Here is a 26,669-nt window from a genome sequence, read left to right on the forward strand (position 1 = left end):
TGTGTGAATGATATCATATTATATTTCTTTTAATGCTCTAAACAATGTTGTGAGGCAAGTGTCATATCTGATTTGCATATGAAGAAACGTATTCCGAGATTAAAAAATTGCCCAGTTTCACACAAGGAATAAATTGGAGCACAGGAGTTCTATATAGATAGACCTGTATGACTTCACAGAGTGAAATGGACAGATAAACAATTCACTTTCCAGGAGAAATCACAGGACAATGGATATCAGAATAAATGATGGGATCAGGGTAATATTGGATGTTTTGTATATAAAAAACTAATTTCGGCAACAAAAAAGGATATAAAGTCACTGAAGCAAAATATATATTATGAAATCTAAAAGAAAATATGCTATTGGTTGGCCATGGCTACATTATAAAAAACATTTCATTTCACATAAAGTATGAATACTATACTATGACTATGAGTTAATATTAAAAAATTGACCACATAGGAAATAGGAGAAAAGAGTAACAACACTGTGGAAAGCAAAGAAAATGACTGCAAGATGCAGCTATCACCACCGTCTCCTGGCCACATACGGACCTCCTCAGAAGCTTAGATGAATAAAGGGAAGAGACTGGAGTTACTAAAATTTGTAAACGCAGAGTAAAAGCCTTCCTGAGCTGAGGCTAGACCTCTGAGGGAGAGATATGTTCCAACTGCTGCTGTTACCTCTGAAGAGGCACTTTCTGGGGCTCTGAAAAAATTGGTAAACTGAAACAATTACTGCTCCTAGGGCAAGGGGATGTTCTTGGGAGAATATCGGCAAGGACCGCAAACAAACAGGAAAAGGAGATCTATTCCTCCATTCTCTTGCCTATGTTTCTCTAGTACCTCCCAATAGCAGAACCTAGCAGGATCCCACTTGAAGGAATTTGGAAAACATAGCTTGCTGATCCCCATCACTGTTTCATAGCAAATTTATTTCAGGGAAATGTGGCTAGAGATCAAGATTATTAGTAAATCAATTTTCTTACCTAATTTTTAATCTGTATTGATTTCTTATAACATAAATATCTGTGATTACAGAGACCTCAGTATTTTCTTTTTCTTCTGTAGCAGCATTTCAATCTTTTTTGAAGTTCTACCCCTCTTTCACTTCTAGTTCACACCATGTGAGAGCAATGGACCTAATCATCATGGGCAGTGGTCATAATATGTCTCAACCTGCCCAAAATAAATATGCTACCCCATTAACCATATGGTTTATTTTGTAATATGCTCATGATCCAACCTAGTCCAATGAGAAACTTAACTAAAAATTTTGTTGAAATTACTGAGGAAAACAATGTTCATTTTCTGAAAAAGTAGCTTAGCTAGTAAGATATAAGCTCAGTGCTACTAGTGGCCATCTTGATGTGGAACAATACCGAGAATATTTCTTCAGGTAATCCTACAAGAAATGTGTGCAAAACAGAAAAGAGAAAGTTACAATGAGAAATTTCTTATGTACTGTATTCAGTACAGCCTGAGGGTAGCTCTAAATCTAGATACTTAATAAGAATACTATTGATAATAAATAATACTCATATAGCAAATACTATGTGCTAAGCATTCTTTCATGTACTTTATAAGATTAATATATCTAATACTCACAAGGACTATATGAGATAGATATTATTGTCCAGTTTTATTATGTCCTGCAAATAAAATGTCCTGACAAATTATATTCTCTCAACCATCTTTCTTTTGTTTGCAATCAACATTTTATATGTATTCACTTATTATGTATCACTCCTTTGATTCCTCAAAATTTATTTAGGGCTATATAAACATTTTGCTACTACTGGAATTAGCAAAAATTTAAGATTAAGTTTTCAAACATGTTATTGCCCTCATCATACTGTAGCAAGAATTAGTAATCAATGAATCATAAATCCTATTTATTTATCCCAATTATTCCATGTTCACATACTCACAAAGGACATTATTCTGTCACCATTTAACCCTGTTCCCCAAAATCTCCTCATAAATGCAGTTTCAAAAACAGGCATGTTATAAAAAGTGGTCTTCCTTTCCGTTTACAAGAGCATCCTGACTTCAGGGTGACTGTGAGTGGACTGTCCCTGAGCTGTGCTGCGGGGACAGCCAACCGTCCAGGAATGTGTGAGATGCCCACACACAATGCCTCCCCCAACTACACATAGGAAAGCCTGGCTTTGTAAAATGGTGAGCAAGTGAGTTTTCTGCAAGGCTAGTTTTTCAGAGGAGAGGCCAAGTATATTTAAATGCAAAGTGGTACAAAACTGTATCTTTGGAGGGAGCCACATGTTGACCCAATGGGAGGGCCTGCGGCCTGTTACCATGGCGCTCCCATTGGGTCCTGCCTCCTAGAAGCTAGGAAGGACCTGGAGGATTAGGATTCCATGTCAAGAGCGGGTCACCAGCATCTTCCTTTCTACCCTCTTCTCTCTCAGGGCAAACAGACTTTTCTTAAAAACTAACATTAAAAAATTGCTTGGGGCAAGGGCAGAAGTGGTGTGGGGGGATTGCCTCAAGTCAACGGATACTTACTTGATCTACAATTTCCTGAAGCAGTCTGACATCTTGCTCGCGAGACCCAGTGCTCTCTTCCAGTTGTAGGTGAAAGGCTGGAGAAAGGGACTCCCCCACCACTTTTAATCCAGAAATGCTGAAGAAGGGAAACACACACACAGCCGTAAGTCCCTTCCAGGCTTGAAGATCGCTCACGGAGAAATAATGTTAGAAGTCCGCAACGTCAAGGCACAGTGAATGTACAGAAGCTTGCGACGACGGGAAGCATCATTCCAATTCCAACAAAGAAAGGGAAACGAGACACTCTGGGCAGTGCTTCCTCATCTAAAAAAGTCTGCCTGCGATGTGGCTTCCCAAGCGCAGGACCGGGTCTCGTGGCCCCAGCCTCCCACCAGGGAGTCTGTGCCTCCTTACAGGCCCTCTGGGCCCCACCTTGGCCTATCATCCCCTTGCCCTGTGCTCCCTCGCCCCCGATGTTTGTTCTTCCCTGTGCTGGCTGCACGCGCCGGGGCCCTGCTCCTACACTGCCTGCTGCTGGGGCCTTCTTCATCGCCCACTTTAGGGAAGGCTCTGCTCCATCATTTGCTATTTTTCATCCTGTCTGGATCCTTCACAAGCTACTCACTACAGTTCATGTTATGCTTCCTTGCTTATTATCTACGTCTTTAGTTTTTATTTTGTCTCTCATAAATTACAGGGATGATTCCTGACATTAACAACATTATACCCCATCTCTACAAATAAAACAAAAACAAAAAACAAAAAATTGGCCGAGTGTGGTGGCTTGCGCCTGTAGTCCCAGCTACTTGGGAAGCTCAGGTGGGAAGATCGCTTGAACTCAGGAGGTCAAGGTTGCAGTGAGCTGAGATTGTGCCACTACACTCTAGCTTGTGTGACAGAGCAAAACTCTGTCTCAAAGAAAAACCCAACAAATACCAAACATACATTATATTTTGACTAACAGCAATATGTTTAGATAGAAAAAGTCCTTATTTGCATGTTAAGTTTTAGATTTTACTTGGATTAAAATTATTTTCTTTTTACTTAGGATTAACAGCACAAAAATCTGTAGCTTCTCAGGGAGAAAGGTAGATCTTTAGGGGCCAAATCCTGTATTTTTAAATTAAATTAAATTTAATCCTGTATTTTTACTACAGCTGCCATGAGATGCTATTCCATATTACTATTAGTATTATTATTATTTTTGAGACGGCATCTTGCTCTGTCACTCAGGCTGGCTGGAGTGCAGTGGCACGATCTCGGCTACTATCTGGTCAGGTTCATTTAAAGTCTTATTTTCTCCTATAACAACAAATATTATTTGATTTTTGACCTACCTCCTAGGACACAAATGTGATATATGTCTATTTGAAACTGAGCTAAACATTTTAGATTCCTTTCATTTAGTCTGTTTCACCTAAAATGATTTGTTTTTCCCTCAGAATGAAATGACAATAAAAAGTACTAGGTAGCACAACTGAATCTTCCCAGTTTAGGACTCAAAAAGCCTTTACAGAATGACTACTGTGTGTTACAATAATGTGAATTCTGGAAACTCATCTGACCTGACCTTCCAATCACCCTTGGAACATTATTAATTAGCGTCTCCTTTCTTTAAATATAACACATCATGCTAGATCTCTCAATAAAGCAGGCTACAGGTCTGAATCATGGACTCTTGGGCATGTGGAATGTGGGGGAACCTTCTAGATTAGTTCCTTACTAATGTAGAAACTAAGCAATACACTTTGAAAACCCATTTCCTGTGTAAATTCTGACCATGTTAAACGCATATATCAAGTATCTTTTTTTTAAAGGTCATGTATTTTCACAGTATTAAAAAATTGCTTTCAGTCAGGTGTGGAGGCTCATGCCTGTAATCCCAAGCACTTTGGGAGGCCAAGGCAGGTAGATCACCTGAGGTCAGGAGTTTGAGACCAGCCTGGCCAACATGGTGAAACCGTGTCTCTACTAAAAATATAAAAATTAGCCAGGTGCGGTGGTGGGCACCTGTAATACCAGCTACTCGGGAGGCTGAGGTAGTATAATCACTTGAACCTGGGAGGTAGAGGTTGCAGTGAGCTGAGATCACGCCATTGCACTCCAGCCTGGGCAACAAAAGCAAGACTCTGTCTCAAAAAAAAAACAAAAACAAAAACAAAAAACAAAAAACAACAAAAAAAAACTGCTTTCCAAATAGCATTTCATATGAATCAAATGGCCTCAATTTTCCTCAAGAAATACAAGGCACGATGGCTCACACCCATAATCCCAGCACTTTGGGATGCCAAGGTTGGGGGGATCATGAGGTCAGGAGTTCAAGATCAGCCTGACCAACATGGTGAAACCCCATCTCTACTAAAAATACAAAAATTAGCCAGGTGTGGTGGCACGTGCCTGTAATCCCAGCTACTCAGGAGGCTGAGACAGGAAAATCACTTGAATCTGGGAGGTGGAGGTTGCAGTGAGCTGAGATCGTGCCACTGTGCTCCAGCCTGAGTGACAGAGCAAGACTCTGTCTCCAAAAAAAAAAAAAAGAAAAGAAAAGAAAAGAAAAGAAATACAAGGCACCTGAGGTCCAAATCTAACTTGTGCTTTTTGATCAAATGGTCTCATCTCACATGCTGGTGAGAGAAGGAATTAAACAAAATGCCCTATCTCTGGTTGCCTAGATGCTGAATGTCAGATGAGTTTAATTAAAACCAAATGGACACGCTTGTAGCTTGAGTTCAGAGGAGCCATGTTTCAGAGTCTATTACACTACTCTTTAACAAAAGAGTATCATCTTATCCCAGTGGATAAACGAGCACTGGGCTAGCTCCCAGGGACAGAGCAATCACCCAGGTAGCCACGGTCTCCACTGTGTGCTTATAGTCTATAGGGAGCATCTGACACCAATAACTATCTCTATTACAATGAAAACAGAGGCAAACCAGCATAGGATGTTGACTTCCTTTCCCAAACTCAATCTCAGAGATGAGAGTAGTGAGAAATTAGAGAAAAACTGAACAAAAAAATTACTCAGAACTAAACATTGAAGATACTGCCTTTGAAAATATTTATCTTTAACGTATTTATTGGAAAATGAGAAATAAAACCAAAAGCTAAATGTAAGAAGCTGAAGAAGAGTAAGAACACAGTGCAATAAGACAGTGCATAAAAATAAGAAAACACACTGATGAAAACACACAAAACCAAATTTATATAAATAAAAAGTTAAAATAATATAGATATATGAGAGATAATCAACAACTATTCCCAAACCAAAGGCCCCAAGCCTAGATGGCCGTAAAGTGGGAGACCTACTCTCAACTTTTGAAGAAACGATCAAGTCTTGTTTTACTCAGTGCTTCCATGAAGCAGAAAGAGTGGCAAATAGCCAAATCATCTACTGAAGCTACCCTAACACTGACTGCTATGTTACGTAAAGTTGGTACAAGGTTATAGATCCATTTAAATTATAAACATAAATATAAAAAGTCAAATTAAAATATTAGCTAAATAAATCTAACAGTGTAGAAAAAGATATTATAATGAAGTAATGGTTTTCTTAAGAATGCAGGGATGGTTTCACATCAGAAAATATTTCAATGTAATTCAGCCATAAGACAAATTTATGATTTACCTTAATAGATGTTAAAAAAATGGATAAAGTTCAACATCTATTTATGATTTTAAAAAAAGGCCTTCAAATTTAGGAATCATTTAGCCAGGTGCAGTGGTACGCACCGGTAGTCCCAACTAGTTGGGAGGTGCTTGAGTCCAGGAGTTTGAGGCTATAGTGTGTTGACTATATCTGTGAATAGCCACTGCCCTCCAGCCTGGGCAATATAGCACAATCCTGTCTCTTAAAAAAACCACAAAACAAAACAAAACTAGGAATAATTCAATAAAAGCTGCTCACCAAAAACCCATAGCATGATGTTTTATACTTAATGAAGAAGTGCTTCTATACTGGGAATAAGGAAAGAATGTTTGCTATTATTGCCACTGTTCAATACAGATTAGGGACTCAGACCAAAGCAATAAAATAAGAAAATGAACTAAGATGTAAAAGCATTAGGAAGGAAAGAGAGAACACCATTATTGCAGACAACAGGACTTCCATGCATGTCATTATAACAGAATGAAACAACTACTGGAAATACTAAGAGTTTAGAAAGACTCCTGGATATGAGGTCAGTTTAGAGAAAATAATAATATTCTTATGAATCAGCAATAATCAAGTAGAAAATATAACAGAAAAGACAACTCTATTCATAACAGCAACAAAATCTATAGGATGTCTGAAAATTCCCTTTAAAGGTTCCATAAAGGTACAAGGGCTTTATAGGAATTCCATTAAAGGACACAAAGGGAGATTTAAATAGAGAGCTCATGTTCATGGATGACATTTCCCTCCACATTCATCAGAAAATTTAATGCAGTTCCAATTAAGATTCTAGCAATAATTTTGGAGAAAACCATATTCCAAAACAGCGATAAAAGCAGACATTAGTGGTAAACCTGTATTCCAAAACAGTGATAAAAACAGACAAAATCAAAAGAGTCTGAGGAATGAGCAAATATACCAATGGAATGGAAGAGACAGTTTAAAAACAGATCTAGGTACAAATGGGAACCTGGTATATGATACAGTACTGCCAACCAGTAGGAGAAAGGATGTTTTATACTTAGCCAGATGTTATTCAGAAATTGATCTCAGTAATCTTAAACTGAAATATTCTTCTCTTGACCAATTTCTTTCTCCAGCCACCATCTTGTTTCTCAGTTCCTCTTCAGAGAAAAACTCCTCAAAACAGTCATCTAAGCTGTGTCCACCTGTCTGGAACCTCCTTCAAGCAGGCATTTTACCCCACACTCCCCTGAAACTACTCACCAAGTCATAATACCTCTACATGATGAAGTCAAAGGATCAGTTTTCTGTTATCTGGTCTGGCCTGTCAGCAGTGGCATGTCACAGGCTGACCTACATAAGCAATTTCTTCCCTGGTTTCCAGGACCCTAGTCTCTTCTAGTCTGCCTCTTCCTCACTGGCCACTCTTTCTCGGACTAGTCTTCGCTAGTTTCTGACCTCTTCACACTGAAATGCTTCATATAATATCCATACCCCAAGACTCAAAAATTTATCTCTAGCTCAGTACTCTCCCTCACACTTCAGACTTATATATCCAGCTGCTGCTCTGCACTCCATGTCTGATGGGCACTTTGGGCTTAACATAACCACTGCTGACCTTCCCCAGAAAGTATTTCTCCATAGTTCTGTCCCTCTCACTCATTAGCAACTCTACCTATTTACTCTGACCAAACCCCCTAAGCTCTACCTGGAGTCTTCTCTTTCTCACTCACCCTGCATATGAACTTCTGCCAGATCCAGTGTGCTCTCCCTTCAGAAGATACCCAGAATCCAGACACTTCGCACGTCATGGCTCCCAACATGGTTAGAGTCACCATCACCTTTCACCTGAGTCAATCTCCTAACTGGTCTCCCTGCTTCTGTTCTTATTGCTGTTCAATGTATTTTTTCACACCATGCAAAAGTAATTTTGCTATGGTATCAGATAGGCTGTTTCACTTTTTTGCTCAAAACCATGCTAGGGCTTCCTCTGTGTGCCAACGCCCTCATCACGGCTCACAAGTCCCTGTGTGCGGATGGCCCATGACCCAGCCCTCATCTTCCACCAGATTTCCCACTCCTTCCCTCCTGTCACATTGGCCTCTTTGCTATTTTGTTTACTGTTCTCTGTAACCATCTAGATACCAGCACGGTCTGCCCCTGCGACCCTTTTGAATGCGTGTTTACTATGAGGTGCCATGGAGTCTTCCAACTGTGGATAATGAGTAGGCAACTGGGTGTGAGACCTGCAGCTGCAGTGGTCCAGGGTGGAGATATGAAGCTGGGAGCTGTCTACATACACGTGTCATGAAATGATGTGGAGCTCCAGCTGTGGAAGAAGGCATTCTTCAAGAAGGTAACGAGAAGAAGAGAAGCACAGACAAAGCCTTGAAGAGCAAGGTGTTGAAAGAAAGCCTTCAGAGGAGACCGAGATGGAGCCATTCAAAGATGTAAAAGGAAATCCAGGCGTGCAGTGTAGCAGAGTCCAAAGAAGGAAAGAGTGGTCAACTGTGCTGAAAACTATGGGGACATCAAGAAGATGAGCTCTGAAGATGGTCCACTGGATTCAGCAGTCAGTGGAGACCTCCACAAAAACAGTCCAGGTGAAGGGCAGTAGCAGAAGCCAGGTCTCAGAGCTGCCAGTGTAAGTGAAGACGTGGAGATGATAGCTACTGAGAGGAGCAAAGACATGGGAAGTTGCAGAGGGAAACGTTGGGTGACAGGCAAGAGGAATTTAAAGTGGACGTGACTGCTAATCAAATGACACAAGAAAGGGGACAGGCTGAGGACAAAGTAGCAGGGACAAGCAAAGGCACTCAGTCCTTAAAAAAGGGCCTGTGGTAGTTGGAGCAACATTTATTGGCCTACAGGAGGGAAGACTGGTTCAGATACCCACAGGTGTGTAGATTTGTCAGGAAATATGACAGAGTCCCAAGTGACAGCATAAGGCCAGGCTGTTAGCTAAAAGTGAGGGGAGTGAAGACAAGAGGATTAGGAATTTTGGAAAGAAAAAGTGTGACAGAGCTGGGGTAAGTGGAGATTGGACTTAGAAAAAGGCAGGTTAACACCATAGAGTGAAGGGCATATAAGGCTAGCACTGATGAATTTCCAGTGACTCCAATACGCTAGGCTGTGTTGGCATATTAATATTTCACAAACCAATGGAACTGGAACCAATACAAATATATCTCTCTACCATAAATCATGCAAGAACTGCTGTTACTATCACACAGGCACACCCAGAATTTTAATTGTCTCTGCCCCTTCTTTATCTGGAACAGCCGTGATGTACTCATTTATCAATTGTCCTTTTCTTTCAGTTAAGTCTCCAGTTTCCATATCTGGAACAGAGATAGGACTTTCATGACCAAGAAAGCATGCTTCACCTTACGAAAGGCAAAAAGAAAGACCCCGGGCAATGTGAAATCACTTCCTATAAGACCAGAAATGTGCCTGGAGAATCACCAACCTCGATCTTTTTTTTTTTTTAACTACAGAGGAATCTTAAAGAGTGACTCTTGTGTAGTTTAAAAAAAGAAAAAAAAGAAACACTGATAAAATTTCACTTGTTTCTTTTTCTTGTGTTAAAACTTAGTAATTTATTAAAAAGTAATACAGATGTTATGAACCCAGTCATCTAATTACATAATATATAATGGCATCCCTGTGTGTGCAGACATGGAGAGATGCTTCAGTGTTTACCCTGGTTATTTCTGGTGGTAAGATGTTGGGTTGTTATTTTCATCTTTCTATCTTCTGTACTGCTGTAATATTTTATTAATGAGTTTGTTTCATTTTCAGAAAAACAAAGTCACGATTCTTTAAAACAGATCATCTGGTTTTATACAAATAAACCAATGTGAGTGAACTAAGTTTTTGGTTTCTTAGTTGCAATTTGGTCAAACTGACCCAGGCCTATAAATTTAAAACTTTCCATTAGTTGTTAAGTGTGGTGCAGATAAACTTTATGTTGGTTGAAAATATATAAAACTCACCCTTGTAAAGCTTTATGAATTTGTCTGCACTTTTCCTTAAACACTGCAAAAATACCTAGATGAAAAAAATACATTTGACAGTCTATTTGAAACGCATGATAGTACTAACCTAAAAATATTTTTGAAGACCCAGATCAAGCTCATCAATTTAAAATGCTACAAATCCTTCTACATACTAACAGAGCCAGGAATCCACACTCCCCTGAAGGCCCAAGCTCTGTCTGGTGCTAACCGGCCCCTTCTCACCTCACTATTCCACTTTCAACACACCTGGAATGATGCTTTCAAGAGCAATCAATGCCTCTTGTTCTCATCAAGATCCTAATCTGGGCAAGAATCAAAGGGTACAAATTTATTGCTTATTTCTTTATCATCAACAATTTGGTAAAAAATCAACTATAGTAAAATAATTTTTACAATATTTCTTGATATTTTCCTTTTTTATTCAAGGAAAATCCCAAAACTAAAGTATCTAATCAGAAGGTAGGAGTGCCAGGCCATCTGAGAAGCAAACATATGAATGAGCACAGAGACACACATTTTCTGGTTCTCTGAATTAGTATCAGTGATGAAGATTCAGAAATACTGTACTGGGTAGGGCTTGCTGCTCCCTTTCCATTTTAAGCTTTGCAAAGGTGGCACTGTCATAGCCAAAGGCCACATTTTAAATTCTTAGTAGACTTTTTATTTTTCCCACTGAGTAAGTTCTTTGCTGGTAAACCCAGCTTGGCCTCAGTACCAACTGATGATTCAAAGGCTAAAGGCGAAAACTCGTAATATTTATAAAATTGCACAGATAAAAAAGCGGCATGCTTCAGCTGATTTCTCAAAAAACTATTAACCAAATAAAGACTGGCTTATTTACACCAATGGAACGTTTAGGCCCAGAACTGGCTGAGAGCCCCTCCTCCTCCCAGCATCTCCACCCATTATCTGAGCTAGCCTTGCTTTGGCTCTGGCTCTGGCTCCAAGCACAGGAGAAAAGCTCTGACCCCAAGTCCTTGGGGCAGGAATAGCTTCTTCACTGCCATTCTTCCTACGAATGCCATATAATGTAACTGCAAACCAGTTTTGTCTGGCAAATAATTTCTCCAGTAATTAAATCAGTAACACAACTAATGTAACCTGAAATCTCTTTGATTTCTTGGGTTTTTAAAGGGTTATACCTGGATTCTCTTCCATGATGTTGAGGGCCTCAATTGCTGCAGCAGCTAACAGGGGAGGTAACAAAGCCGAAAAGCGGTATCCCTGGCCGGAAAGCCGCTGAGAAGAAACAAATGAGTTGAAGACATATACACATTCTCTGTCCTTTCTAGGTAAACATTTGAAAGGCAACGGTTCTCTAGAACAACTACTGAACAGTGTGTACATGTGGTGAGGGGGGTAAGATCCAGCCATAAATAAACATTATAAGTGTAACAGAAACAAGAATTTTGTTAAATGAGAGATCATTTCTAAAGAGAAATCTTTTGAGTGATTCTTTAAAAATTGACATTTAAATAAAAATTGTGTGATAAACTAAGTAAAATTTTGTATTTTGAAGTTATATTTTGAGGTGACCAATGGAGAAATTAGTTTCAGTTTTAGCTCCTGTTTTTAAAAAGAACCCACCTGATGATCAATTACAAAAGACCTGCCACAGCAGAAACCTCCAATAGAAGCAAGTGCATTCTCCATGTTGGCACTGATAAGATCAATATCATCAATCTGCCAGAAAAGGAGGAGTGACAGTTATTCCACAATTTAAAGAAAAAAAGGCCAACTTCAAGCCTAGAGACAAAATTTAACAGCATTAAACTGTCTGTTAATATCTGGATTCAAACTACCTATCTACATGAAAATAAAAAATAAACCATATAACATCTATCGCTGAATGAACTGTAGTTTCATGACCCGTCTCTGAAACTGTCTCATCTTACACATTTTTACCATTTCATTATACATGACAAATTAACTCACAGCAAAGACAAATAAATTATAAGAAGATAAAACCCAAAGCTGTTCGATATTAAACGTAGTCACAGGTATAAAATAAGACTATTTCCTCACTAAAACAGTTGTCTAGCTGGCCTTCTTCATGGGATGCACTGAGATAAATAAAAACAAGTCTATCAAAGTTTTGAGCATTTTATTCTTGTATTCAGTTTGCCTCTCAGCATTTCATAAGTCAATTTATCCAAACGTCATGGCGATGGAATCTTTGACCAACTGGACAGCAGAAGAACCTAATGTGCTCTAATGACCTAATGGGCTTTGAGTCCTGCATCTTTCTGACCACTCAGAACTCCTTCAGTCCTCATCTTTGGGTCCAGCCCTCAGCACCAAGTTCCATTCTGGGCACACAGTAGGCATTCAATCATTACTTACTGATGGCCATGTTAATGGATTGTCAGAACACAGCTAGTGTTTTCCTTAGTGTTTCATAGATCCAGCAGAGTTTTGAGAAACTCTGCACTCCTGCTCTTTTTAAAAAGCATTTTTAAACCTTTCATTATGAAAAATTTCAAGCCTGAACAAAGTAGAACAGAACAAAGAATCCCCATCATCCAGATTCAAACATTATCAACTCAAGGACAACCTTGCTTCACCTATATCCCCTACCACCCTCATCATTTCTTTGTAGTGAGTCCCAGACTTCACGGGGTTTCATCTATAAACATTTCACTGTGTATTTCTAAAAGATAAAAACTCTCTCAAAATATAATCACAAAACTAGTATCATGCTTAAGACGTTAACAATTTTTAAATGTTAAATTTAAATTTGATGTTAAATACATTCAAATATTCGGTGTTCAAATATCTCTGATTGTCTCACCAAATTTTCTTTTAACAGCATTTGTTTGAATCAGGATCCAAATAAAGCCCGTACATTCTGCTCTCTACTCTCAGGCGCTGGTGAATATTTCCTCAGTGACAACTGCTGGAAGCATTCACAAAACTACAACAGTGAAGTTCGAGTTTTTTCCTCCATAAAAAATTTCATGCCTTAAAAAAGGCTGTAGTGTACTGCTAAATCTGCTTGAATTACACTTACATTTATCTTTCCATTTATTCCATTTGCTTCCTCGGTGCATGTAACTGCTGAATGTCAGTCTGCCTTGGAGGAGGTGCTTCCATCCAACCTCCCGGGATATTCACTCTGCTCTACATTTTTCTCTGGGACTATATGGTAGTGGGATGTCGATAATGTAAGGCAATTTTACGTTTTACAGTTCAACTCTGTAACACAGGTTGCACAGCTCTTATGTGCATGTTCTGGAGAAAAAGCTTTCTGTAACTCTTCCCGTGGTGGTTGGTAAGACAGCTGTTCAAGACTGACTGACTTCCTCTGCCCTGAGGCTTCAGGAGCAAAACCCACTAGGCACTGCGGGCAGTCTGGGTCCCTTTCCCTCAGAAAAGGTAACATGACACCTCATTCTGTTTGGGACTTTAAGAGGTTTTGCTGAATGCATGCCAGTGGTGTTTCTGACACACACTGACACACACACACACGCACGCATAACTGTATCTACCTCCCACAAACACGTTATATAGAATACAGATTTTTAAATACTAGAAACAGTATCCTTTCTCTGCCATCATGAATACTTCTGAAAAAACTACTCAGGAAATTCCTAATGATTTTAAGAAATAATTGGAAGGCAAAATTTAACCATTTCTACAGAAGAGACACTAAAGCCAATTCAAATGCAACTTTGCAAACAGAGCACAAACCATGACTACCCACTCCGAGTTTATAAGTTCAGAAGGAAGATGGGGTTCCCTGGTCTGGCTGACTAGACTCATCCTGGGCTCACTGAGGTGAGAGACACCAAAGTTTCATGACCCTTCAAACTAAGGAGCACTGTCTTGTGCCTATAAAAGTATATGCCTAGCAGAATGGAACTACATGTTTCCTATGTCTCCTATAAGAGGGGAAACATTCTTAAAAAAGGGGAACTTACATTGATTCCATAGTGTTCAGTGACTCCTCGGCCATGCTCTCCTAGGACTCCAAATGAAAGGCTTTCCTCCAGGAAGATTCTTGCTTTGTATTTGTATTTTAACTTAACCTAAGTGTTATATAACGGTTAAAATACTAATGATTAGCACCATATAGAACATATTATGAAGAAAAAATTAAGATTAAAAAGTATGTACAGCTGACTCTCAATACTTGTGAATTCTATACATGCAAATTCATCTACTTATTAAAATTTATTTGCAACCTCCAAATCAATACTTTTTTCCTGTCATCACAGATATGTGCATGTGCAGAACTGTGAAGAATTTGAATTACCTGACACGTGTTTTCCCAGGTGAAGGTGAACAGGCAACTGTTTCAGCTCTGATCCTGTGAAAAAGTATCCTTTTCATGGCCTATTTATTGCCACTTTTTTGGACTTCTGTGTTTTGTTGGTGATTTTGCTATTTAGAGTGGCCCCCAAGTGTCATGCTAAAGTGCCGTCTATTACTCCTAGTGCTGTAATGTCCCTTATGGAGAAAATTTGTGTGTTAGAGAAGCTTTGTTCAGGCATGAGTTGTAGTGCAATGAATCAACAGACATTAAATAAGGCACCTTTAAACAAAAATACACATAAAGCAAGTTTTGTGACAACTGGTTGATGAAAATGTTGTAACCAAAGGTGCAGAGGAACCTAACCCAATTATTTGCCCTAGCAGCAATAGTTTAGTATTTCTTATTGCAGTGTTCATGGCAACTTTATAGAATATAAGTAGGGTGAATGATGAGAATCAATTGTCCTTTAGATGGTCTAGAATAATTCAACTTAACAACAGACAGCACAATACTGATTTTTTTTTTGAGACAAAGTCTTGCTCTGCCACCCAGGCTGGAGTGCAGTGGCAGGATCATGGCTCACTGCAGCCTTGACCTCCTGGGCTCAAATGATTCTCCTACCTCCGCCACCCAAAGTGTTGGGATTAAAGTTGTGAGCCACCATGCCCAGCTTCAGTGCTTATCTACACTTGAGCTGTTCCTCTACTTCATCTTTAGTTTTGTATCTGTCCATCAGCACTGCTTCATTACTGTAGCCCTATAATATACGTCCTAGTACCTTCTGGTTCACTACCTCCCTCCCATTATTCTATCAACTGCTGACACTCTTACAAAAACAGAAAGAAGAAAACAAATACATCTCTTCTATTGATACTTAAAATATATTTAGATTTCCTCAGAAATAGTGAAAACATTTTAAAATAACATATGGAACCCTTATTTTGAATCCTTATTCAATTAATAGACTCCTAGATTAAAATCTCAATGGCCAAATGCAAGGGTGGTTCAACATGGAAAAATCAAATATGTATTACATACATATTAGAAGAATGTAGGGGGAAAAACCCCACATGATCATCCCAATAAATGCAGAAAAAACATTTGACAAAATCCAACAACCTCTCATGATAAAACACTCAATAAATTAAAAATGGGAAGGAACTTCCTCAACCTGATAAAAGGTTATTATAAAAAACTCACAGCTAACATCATACTCAATGGTAGAAGACTGAAAGCTTTCCTTATAAGATCAGGAACAAGACAAAGATGCTCATTTTCGCCACCTCTAGTCAACACTGTAGTCGAGGTCCTAGCCAGGGCAATCAGGCAAGAAAGATAAAAGGCATCCAAATTGAAAAGAAACAAGTAAAATTACCTCTATTCACAGGTGGTGTAATCTTATACATAGAATAAGATCCACAAAAGCACTATTTGAGCTAATAAATTCAGCAGAAGTTACATTATGCAAAAGCAATACACAAATATCTGTTGTATTTCTATAAACTAGCAGTAAACAATCTAAAAAGGAAATTAAGGAAACAATTCCATTTATAGTAGCATAAAAAAATCAAATACTTAGTGATAAATTTAACCAAAGAGGTGCAGGACGTGTATACTAAAAACCACAAAACATTGCTGAAGGAAATATCTAAATAGATGGAAAAATCCCAAGTTCAGGACTGGAAGACTTGATATCATTAAGATGGTAATACTTCCCAAAGTGACTACATATTCAATGCAATCCCCACCAAAATCCCAACAATACTTTTTACAGAAATGGAAAAGTTAATCCTAAAATTCAAATGGAATTTCAAGAGACTCCAAATAGCTAAAATAATTTTGAAAAAGAACAAAGTTGAACTCACATGTCCTGATTTCAAAACTCACTACAAAGCTACAATAATTGACACAGTGTGGTACTGGCATAAGGACAGATATATAGAAGAATGAAACAGAATAGGGTCTAGAAATAAACCCACACATCTATGGTCAATTAATTTCAACAAGGGTGCCAAGACCAGTCAATGGGGAAACATTCACCAATGATGCAGGCAAAACTGGATAACCACTTGTGAAAGAATAAAATTGGACTTCTTCATCATCGCATATGAAAAATGAACTCAAATGAACTACAGACCTAAATGTAAGATTGAAAACTATAAACTCTTAGGGGGAAACATAGCAGTAAATATTGATAATTTTGGATTAAATAAAGTTTTTTTTTTTTTTTTGAGACGGAGTCTTGCTGTGTTGCCCAGGCTGGAGAGCACTGGCATGATCTCGGCTCATTACAACCTCCACATCCCGGGTTCAAGCAATTCTGCTGCCTCAGCCTCCAGAGTAGCTGGGATTACAGGTGTGTACCACCACGCCTGGCTAATTTTTTTGTATTTTTAGCAGAGACAGGGTTTTACCATGTTGGCCAGGCTGGTCTCAGTCTCCTGACCTCAAATGATTCACCCGCCTCAGCCTCCCAAAGTGCTCGGATTACAGGCGTGAGCCACCGCGCCCAGCCAGATTAAACAAAGATTTTAAAATAAAACACAAAAGCACAAGCAACAACAAAACACATAAATTGGACATCATCAAAATTTTTAAAAACTGTGTGTCAAAGGACAGTATCAAATAAATGAAACCAACCCCCACAAAATAGGAGAAAATATTTGCAAATCATGTATCTGATAAAAATCTAGTATCCAGAATATACAAAGAATTCTTTTAAAAACAAAAAGACAAACAACCCAATTTAAAAAATGGGCAAAGCACCTGAATAGATATGTCTCCAAAGATATACGCATGGCCAAAAAAACAAACAAACAAAAAAACAAGAAAAGAGGCTCAGCATCATTAGCCATTTGGGAAACACAGATCAAAACCACAGTGAGATACTACCTCATGCTCAATAGGGTGGCTAAAACAAACCAACAAAAACCCCTAGAAAATATAAGTGCTGACAAAGATGTAGAGAAACTGTAACCCTGGTACATAGCTGACGGGAATGTACAATGGTGCAATCGCTGTGGAAAACAGTATGTAAGTTCCTTATTAAGTTAAACACAGAATTACCATATAATCCAGCAATTAGCCTGCTAGATATAGACATAAAAGAACTGAAAACAGGAATTCAGACAAATACCTGTACACAGATGTTCACAACAGCACTATTCGCAGTAGCAAAAAGGTGGAAAGAACCCAAATATCCATCTGTGGATGAACATATAAAACAAAACGTGGTATTATCCATGCAATGGACTATAACTTAGCATTAAAAAGGTATGAAATACTGATACATGGTATACAATGTTAATGAACTTTAAAAACATTAAGTGAATGAAGCCAGAAAGAAAAGGTCGTATATTATATGATGCCATTTATAGGAAATAACCAGAAAAGGGAAATCCATAGAGACAGAAAGCAGATTGGTGGTTGCTGGGAGCTAGAGGGAGAAGAAAATGGGGAGTGACTGTTTAATGGGTTTCAGGTCTTCTTTGCCAGTCATGAAAAGGTTTTTGACCTAGAGTTGATGGCTGCACACATGGTAAATGTAATAAATGTCACTGTCTTGTACAATTTAAATTGGTTAATTTTGTGTTACATGAATTTCACCTCAATAAAGGAAATCCCAATGGTCATGGTTTCTAAAAAACAGTTATGTTGCTTTCACTATTAAAAAGCTAAGTTTTGGCCGTGCGTGGTGACTCACGCCTGTAATCTCAGCACTTTGGGAGGCCAAGGAGGGCAGATCACCTGAGGTCAGGAGTTCAAGACCAGCCTGACCAACATGGAGAAACCTCGTCTCTACTAAAAATACAAAATTAGCCGGGCATGGTGGCACATGCTTGTAATCCCAGCTACCTGGGAGGCTGAGGCAGGAGAATCGCTTGAACCCAGCAGCCAGAGGTTGAGGTAGCCGAGATCGTGCCATTGCACTCCAGCCTAGGCAACAAAAGTGAAACTCCATCTCAAACAAAAAACAAAAAACAAAAAAACAAAAAAAACAAAAAAGCAAGCTGTGCTTTCATTCATATGCAATTCTACAAAAGGTAAAACTAATCTACAGGAATAGAAAGTAGATTAATGGCTGTCTGGGGCCAACATGGGTACGCACTACCAAGAGGCATCAGGAAGCTTTCTGGATAAAGTTTTCTTTCTGGATAAACATTGTCTTACACAAAAATGTTCTGTATCTTGACTGTGGTGGTGATGGCTGTGGTGATAGAGATGTATATACATCTGTCAAAACTTATCAAACTTTACCCTTAAAGTGGGTGTACTTTATACGTTGATTTCACCTAAATAAAGCTGGATCTTAAAAGCTACGTATGGCCGACGCAGTGGCTCATGCCTGTAATCCCAGCATTTTGGGAGGCCCAGGCGGGCGGATCACGAGGTCAAGAGATTGAGACCATCCTAGCTGACATGGTGAAACCCCATATCTACTAAAAATACAAAAATTAGCTGGGGGTGGTTGCGCACGCCTATAGTTCCAGCTACTCAAGAGGCTGAGGCAGGAGAACTGCTTGAACCCAGGGGAGGAGGCTGCAGTGAGCCAAGATGGCCACTGCACTCCAGCCTGACGACAGGGCAAGACTCTGTCTTGAAAAAAAAAAAAAAGCTAAAGCTAAGTTTTGGCCAGGTGTGGTGGCTAATACCTGTAATACCAGCACTTTCGCAGGCTGAGGCAGGAGGATCGCTTGAGCCCAAGAGTTTGAGAATAGCCTGGGTAACACAGTGAGATCCCTACTCCACAAAAAAGGGAAAAATCAGCCAGGTGTGGTGCCATGTACCTGTAGTCCCAGCTAACTCAGAAAGCTAAGGTGGAAGGATCACTGGAGCCCAGGAGGGTAAGGCTGCAGTGAGCTGTGTTCACACCACTGCACTCCAACCTGGGCAACAGAGCAGTCTTGATTACTCTTTGAAGGCCAGCACTGGCATTCAGTGTTGTTCTTTTTCCCTAATCTGAGCAAAACATGCTTATGAGGCCTAATGTGAAAGCAACACAGATGTTATACACTAAAAGCGGTCATAAACAAAAGGCACATCTGTCAAATAGTCCAAATATTAAAATTACGGCTGAACATGGTTGCTTACCAATTCTGGAAGAGGACAAATAGTTCCAGTATTCATATACAATCCTTCTACTACAATGAAACGCCGAGTTACACGAGCCTTGCGAGGATTCTTTACAAGAGAAAAAGCAGACATCTTACATTTCAGTAACTCTAAAGAAAAGATCTGTTACATATTCCCCAGCACTTTCACCTTACAAGATTTATTCCTAAAAAATATTCTGAATGAATTGAAAGCTCGGCGTTTGTGATGGGTTATTTTGAGATGAACAACAGTGCTATCTTCTCTCAGACTTGTTTTTCAGCTCACAGCATTAGCTAGGTGACCCCACACACACACAAACTAATTAGGCACTCTGAGAATATTAAAATACAAACAAAACCCTCCCACCTCCAACTGGGAAGAGGCCTAAGGGACTTTCTAAAGAAATGGGAATGTTTTACATCATAATGGGGCTGACATTCCTGGGTTACATGGGTATAATCACTGGTCAAAATTGTACGGCTGCATTCATGTGATTCAATGTCTGTCAATTTTAGCCAAAACAACTATAATGAAGGTCACCATCATGAAGGTGGGGTGAGGAACAGATGGCACAAGAATGATGTAATGCTGATAACAAAGCTGGGAGAAGGGCACAGGGGGCTTCACTATACCACTGTGTTTCCTTCTTATATGATGGCATTTTTCCTAACAAAAAGTTAAAAAACTCAAACCATTTTCCTTCACCTCCCAAAAAAAGGAGAACCCTGTTCCCTCCTCACTCCCCACTGATGTATTATTGGATCAAGTAAAATTTGACTATGAGCTTGTCCAATGATGTTCCCAGGTGGTGGGGTAGAGAGGTCTCCTTTCCTTTTTTTTGAGACAGAGTCTCACTGTCACCCAGGTGGGAGTGCAGTGGCGCTATCTCTGCTCACTGCAACCTCCACCTCCAGGGTTCAAGCAATTCTCTGCCTCAGCCTCCTGAGTAGCTGGGATTACAGGCACCCGCCACCACGCCCAGCTAATTTTTGTATTTTTAGTAGAGATGGGGTTTCACCATGTTGGCCAGGCTGGTCTTGAACTCCTGACCTCTTGATTACTGATCTCGGCCTCTCAAACTGCTGGGATTGCAGGTTTGAGCCACCACGCCCGGCAGAGATCTTCTTTTCAAAAAACACACACCTTCACACACTGCTCAGAGCAAGTCACTAATAAATCTCTCACATGTATGAAACTGTACATGGTTCAGGTGTGTGGGACTGCAAAAAATACTGAGATCCACAGATAGAGTTTGCCATTACCTTCTTACTCAGAGGTTTCTTGCCTCTAAGCTTCTGCTCCAATGGTCAATTAGAAATGATCAGAATTAGAAAGTATCAGAGCAATGCTTTAAGGAGTATTTTACAGCCCACAGCAGTAGCACTAAAAAAAAAAGTTTGTTGAGGAATAAAAAGTATACATCACTGATGTTGCTCAATCATCTTTACTCTGTCAACTCACAACTGAAAGCTGGGGAGCTAGCAATATGTTAGAAGTGATTGATGAAGAGATGCCACCCTAATTTCTACACAGGGCATGTTACCTCTTCCTGTCTTTAAGGAAAAACATTTTCTTAGATTTAAAAATATTCAATGTAGGATTCTTGGGAAATGGAAAAGTACAAAAAACAATTAAATAAATTAGCTAATAATACCACATGGTGATAATTTTTGTCTTTCTTGTATAAACATATAAATTACTTTGTTCAGAATCAGGATTTTACTGTAGTTTTAGGACCTGATTTTAAAAACATTATGCTGTGAGCATTTCTAAATTATTTCAGATTACATGATTTTAATGGAGACGTACTGCCTGTGGGTATACCATAAACTACTTATTTCCTTAATGCTGGATTTAGTTGTTTCCCTCATTTGCTTTTTCATATCACAATATGAATATCCTTCAATATGTGACATCATTTCTCGTAAGTTTTTAAAGACAGCACCACAGGAATGGGTCAAAGGGCATGGAATTACTTGGATCCTGGAATGTATCTGCCCATTTGCCTTCTAGAAAGGCAGTGCCAATTTAAACTCTTTCCAGTGTCATAGGAACACTCTTTGTCTCACCACACCTGTGTTGGCACTGACTATTACTATTCAAAATGAACAGGCAAAACTCCTAGCCTAATTTCCTTAATTATTATTGCGGCCAGGCTATTTTTCACTTGTTCATAGTTATGTGTATTCCTTTTATGAACTACTGTTCATATCCACTGACCATTATGGGAACCCTGTAGTAAAGGGGATAAAAAACAATTCATGAACCATAGCACTTGGGAAATGGACAAAGAAAACATTCGAAGTGTTAACGACCAGATTATTTATGTGAAAATGAAATTGAAAATGAATATTTCTAAAAACCAAAATGTAGAGTTACTTAGAAAGCCTGCTCTCAGCAAGAAAACTATAAATTAGTAAAAAAGTAAAAATTATAAAGTAGAAATAAGTTTCAAGATATTTAATTTTACTTCTTGTTGCTCATTTAAAAAAAGTTCTATGGCTTACAGATCTTGTAGAAAAAGAGCACATACAAAACTTGAATCTGATGTTTTCCAAATTTATACAGTACTAACTTGGCAAAACAAATGGCAGCAGACTGCAGTTCTATTACTGAATACAGACTAGCTTTCTATTACTGCATCATCATAAGAAACATCTTTTTATACTTTGTAGAAAGAAATTAACCAGTGGAATGGGCTGTTTTCAGATTTTGCCTATAGATTTTTCTAAATTGTGTAAATGTGAAATGTTAGCCTACAGCAGATTTAGTATAAAATGGCAAGATCATGCATATTCATCATGAGAATGTGTATATTCATGAAGTGATGCACTTAGGCTGACACCTAAACAAAGATGACAGAATCCTAAATGAATAATGCAAATATTTGGAAAATTGAAAATTAAGACAAAATACACAAAATTAAGAAATGTGATGAGCATTTTTATCATTTATTCTAGTTATGAATGAGTTGCACTGACAAAGTCCACTTGAAACTGTGTCTGAGATGAAGACACACATAATGGTGCCCTGCTCAGAACCACAGACCTGAGCTACTTTACTTACCCATGTCATCAGGGGAAAATAAATTATAATTTTAACAACGATGCTCTGAACACACTTCCTCTGTTTCACCCTAATCAGAACACCAAGGAGCTACTTCCAAACCACCATCCCCTGGGGTTATGTTAGGTTCTTGAGAGGAAAGAGCTAAAAACAGGGCTGCAAGCTGGATGGAGATCATGTTAGGGGCAGTTATTTCCCACAGGCAGCAGCTGCTCAGAGCAGGATACAGGTGGGATGGGGAGAAAGAGCTTCACTTTGTTCATATATTAATATAATAAGCTTGCTGCCATTCTTTCCTCATGTAATTGATACATGATTTATTCTGGTATGAATAAGCCTATTCTGAATTCACTAGGTACATGTCATTAAAGGCCTAGTAAGTTTTGGTGTCATTATGCCCAGCTATGAGTAGACATCTCCCTGCCTCACTAAGCACATGCTGTTTTTCAGCCTCTCTTGATCTCTTAGAAAGCTGCTTGGATTACTTCCCTCCAATTTGCTATATGTAATTACGGCAATGACAAGGCAATTACAATCGGACTTGGCTCTTCAACACGAAGTACATTTAATAAGCAGGAACACCTTAATATCCAAATGTGATCCACAGGCAAGTTTTCATGACAAATTACCATTTCATATATAATTTAGCTGGTTAGAAAGTACAAAAGAACTGTATAATTTTCTTCAAAGAATCATACCTTTTGATCTTCAATCTCTTGTTCGTTTAGTAGTCGCTCGAGGTCAGCCATGTCATTATGCTTAAATAACTTAATGTCACTACGGGATGCCTGTAATCCTTTCTGAATAGCAAAGCAGGCAGCTCTGTCTCTGCAAGGAAAAGAGATCCACCAAATTGGGTTTAAAGGGTCTTGTCAACATTCTCAAAAAGGAATGCTTGTTTTTGTAAGCTGACCAATCACTGATTGTTAACATGAGCATAGCAAAAAATAAAACATATTTGAATATTTATACATCATTGTTTGCTCTTCATCCATGAGTCCTTTTCACATAACTACCATATTTAATCTATTCCAAGAAGCACACTCTCACTATATATTAATCTCTCTGAAATCAGCATGCATCTTACTATGGATGACATATCAGTTTATTCACATACTTTTCTCTTTCTAAGAAACATAAAGTACTGGTGTGCCTCATCATCAGTGGCATCTCTGATTTGACTGACACATTACTCTGCCATTATTTTGCCCTGAGAAGTAATACTGGCAGCCCAGCTAGATAGAAAACTTTTAGATAATGACTATTCTACTGTAGCCAAACACCACAGAAAAAAATGAGGGGTACCCAGCCCCATCCATGTCAGCAAAGGCTGAGCAGGGAACCTAGACTTTGACCCTCGAGAGGCTGCAACAAGGTGACACCCCTCCTAGGGTGTTGTCAGGGAAGGCCAAGTAGGAAGCTGAGCCTTTTATTCCTATCAGTTGGTAACAAGTGGACCCCCTCCACCCCCACTGTGGTGTCAGCAAAGAACACATGGAGAGCCCTAACTTCCACCTGCACTTGGGAGTAGTGGGCACCCTCCCCATCTCCTCCTGGGCAGTGTCGTAGGAGGGCGAGTGGAGAGTCAGGACTATTACCATCACCCAGCAGCAACAAAGAAACCTCTAATGATGTCAATGGAGGGCAAGTAGGGGCCCTGAATTGTTTCTCCTCCTGGCAGTATGAGGCAGCAGTCCCCCAGCCCCTTCCCTTGTTGGAACCATGTCAGAGAAAGCCAAATAAAAGCGATGGCTTAAACTAGACATGGACTACAGCAGCATAATATGAAAGTGTCTAGGTTTCCATCAAATATCCCTTATATCAAGAACCAGAAGATATCAAGTAGAATGAAACAACAAATGCCAATAGTGAGATGACAGAGATATCAAGATGATCTTACAACAATTTTAGAGCAGCCACGATAAAAATATTTTAATGAGCCACCATGAAGACACCTGAAGCAAATGAAATAATAAAAAGCCTCAGTGATGAAACAGAAGATACAAAGAAGAGTCCTATGGAGATATCAGAACTGAAAAACCAGATTACTAAAATAAGAAGCTTAGTGGATGGGCTCAGCAGCAGAATGGAGGCAGAGTCTCAGTGAACTGAGACAAGCAATAGAAATTATTCACTGACAGCCAGGCGCAGTGGCCCATGCCTGTAATCCCAGCACTTTGGGAGGCTGAGGCGGGTGGATCACGAGGTCAGGAGATTGAGACCACCCTGGCTAACATGGTGAAACCCCAACTCTACTAAAAAAAAAAAAAAAATTAGCTGAGCTTGGTGGTGGGTGCCTGTAGTCCCAGTTACTCGGGAGGCTGAGGCAGGAGAATGGTGTGAACCCGAGAAGTGGAGCTTGCAGTGAGTCAAGATCGTGCCACTGCACTCCAGCCTGGGTGACAGAGCAAGACTCTGTCTCAAAAAAAAAAGAAAAAAGAGAAAAGAAATTATTCACTGAGCACAACAGAAAGAAAATAGACTAGAAAGAGATGAACAGAGTCTCAGGGACCCATGGGATTATAATAAAAGATGTAACATTTGTGTCATTGGAATTCCAGAAGAGAAAGAGGCGGGGAGCTAAAAAAGTATTCAAATAAATAATGGCTAAAAACTTCCCAAATTTGTCAAGTGGTTTAAATCTACAGATTAAAGAAGCTGAGCAAAATCCATATGGGCAAATGCAAACAAATAGTTGCCAAGGCACATCATGGATAACTTCTGAAAACAAATGACAAAAAAAATCTTGAAAGCAGCCAGAGAAAAATGACACCTTATACATAGAGAAAAACATTTGAATGAAGGGAGATTTTTCATCAGAAACCAGACACCAGAAAAAAAGCATCACAATGTGTTTCTAATGCTGAAAGAAAATAACTGTCAACCCAGAATCCTATAACCAGCAAAAATATACTTTAGGAATGAAGGTGAAATCAAGCCATTCTCAGTTAAGAAAAATGAAGAGTATTTGTCACTAGCAGACCTACCCTAAAGAAATGGCCAAAGGAAGCCCTCTAAATAGGAAAAAAGCCATAAAAGAAGACTGTTAGATTATCAGGAAGGAGGAAGGAACACAGTAAGTAAAAAATATGGGCAAATACACTAGGCTTTTTTTCTCCTCTGGAGTTTTCTAAATTATTTTGGACAGTTAAAGCAAAAATTACAACACTGATGTGGTTCTCACTGTATGTACAGGAAATATTTAAAACAATTATAATGTAAATGAGGCAAATAAAGGAATGTAAAGGAAGGTAAAAGTTTCTACACTTGAATTGGTACAATGATGACACCAGTAGTCTATTATAATATATGTGCAATGTAACACTCAGAGTAATGACTAAAAAAAGCTATACAAAGAAAAAGTAAATTCTAAAAACTGTTCAGTTAGCCCACAGAAAGGCAGAAAAGAGAAAATAGAGAAACACAAAGTAGAACGAACAAACAAGAAACAAAAAGCGAAATGGCAGACTTTGTTTTAACAGACTTAAACTCTACTATATCAATAATTACATTAAATGTAAATGTACAAATACATGATTTAAAGACAGGCAGGTAGAATAAATTAAATAACATGACCCAACTATATGCTGTCTGTAAGAAACTCACTACAAATATAATAATATAGGTAGTAAAAAATACAGATATATACACACAACTATGTAATATAAAAAATAATAAAAAGGGTATCTGACAAAATAAACTTGGGAAGAAAGAAAATTATCAGAGTGTTTGCTTTGGCAGCACATACACAAAAAGTGGAAAATTATCAGAGACAGAGAAGAACATTATGAAATGCCAAAAAGGTCAATTCATCAAGAAAACTTAGTAATCCTAAATATGCACTAAACAAAAAAGCTAAAAAATTTGAGATGCAACCGCTGATAAAACTGAAAGAAATAGACAAACCCACAATTACAGTTGGAAACTTCATTATCCTTCAACAACTGATAGAAGAACTAGACAGAAAATCACCAAGATAGAAGAACCCAAAAACACCATCAACCAAAAAGATTTGACATTTATAGAACACTCCAGAATCAGAATACACACTTTTTAAGTGCCCATGTAAGATATTCCAAAATAGACTACCGTATTAGTCATAAACCAAA

The 26,669-nt window shown here is 38.8% G+C and overlaps 1 protein-coding gene across 1 annotated transcript in view; it reads right to left on the reverse strand.

Moving 5' to 3' along the window:
- Positions 1 to 1,189: 1,189 nt before the first annotated feature.
- Positions 1,190 to 26,669, reverse strand: part of LOC112135138 (serine palmitoyltransferase 1-like) — a 45,093-nt gene continuing 19,613 nt past the window's right edge. The window contains exons 5-12 of the mRNA XM_063727233.1: positions 23,259 to 23,388; positions 19,492 to 19,581; positions 14,066 to 14,173; positions 11,733 to 11,828; positions 11,288 to 11,384; positions 10,122 to 10,176; positions 2,529 to 2,646; positions 1,190 to 1,407 (exon numbers count right to left, since the gene is read on the reverse strand). Of these exons, the coding sequence (XP_063583303.1) occupies positions 1,327 to 1,407; positions 2,529 to 2,646; positions 10,122 to 10,176; positions 11,288 to 11,384; positions 11,733 to 11,828; positions 14,066 to 14,173; positions 19,492 to 19,581; positions 23,259 to 23,388 (775 nt within the window). The 3' untranslated portion in view covers positions 1,190 to 1,326. The remainder of the gene's footprint in view (positions 1,408 to 2,528; positions 2,647 to 10,121; positions 10,177 to 11,287; positions 11,385 to 11,732; positions 11,829 to 14,065; positions 14,174 to 19,491; positions 19,582 to 23,258; positions 23,389 to 26,669) is intronic.

This window comes from Pongo abelii, chromosome 8 (assembly GCF_028885655.2).
Source record: "Pongo abelii isolate AG06213 chromosome 8, NHGRI_mPonAbe1-v2.0_pri, whole genome shotgun sequence".
Taxonomy (NCBI): domain Eukaryota; kingdom Metazoa; phylum Chordata; class Mammalia; order Primates; family Hominidae; genus Pongo; species Pongo abelii.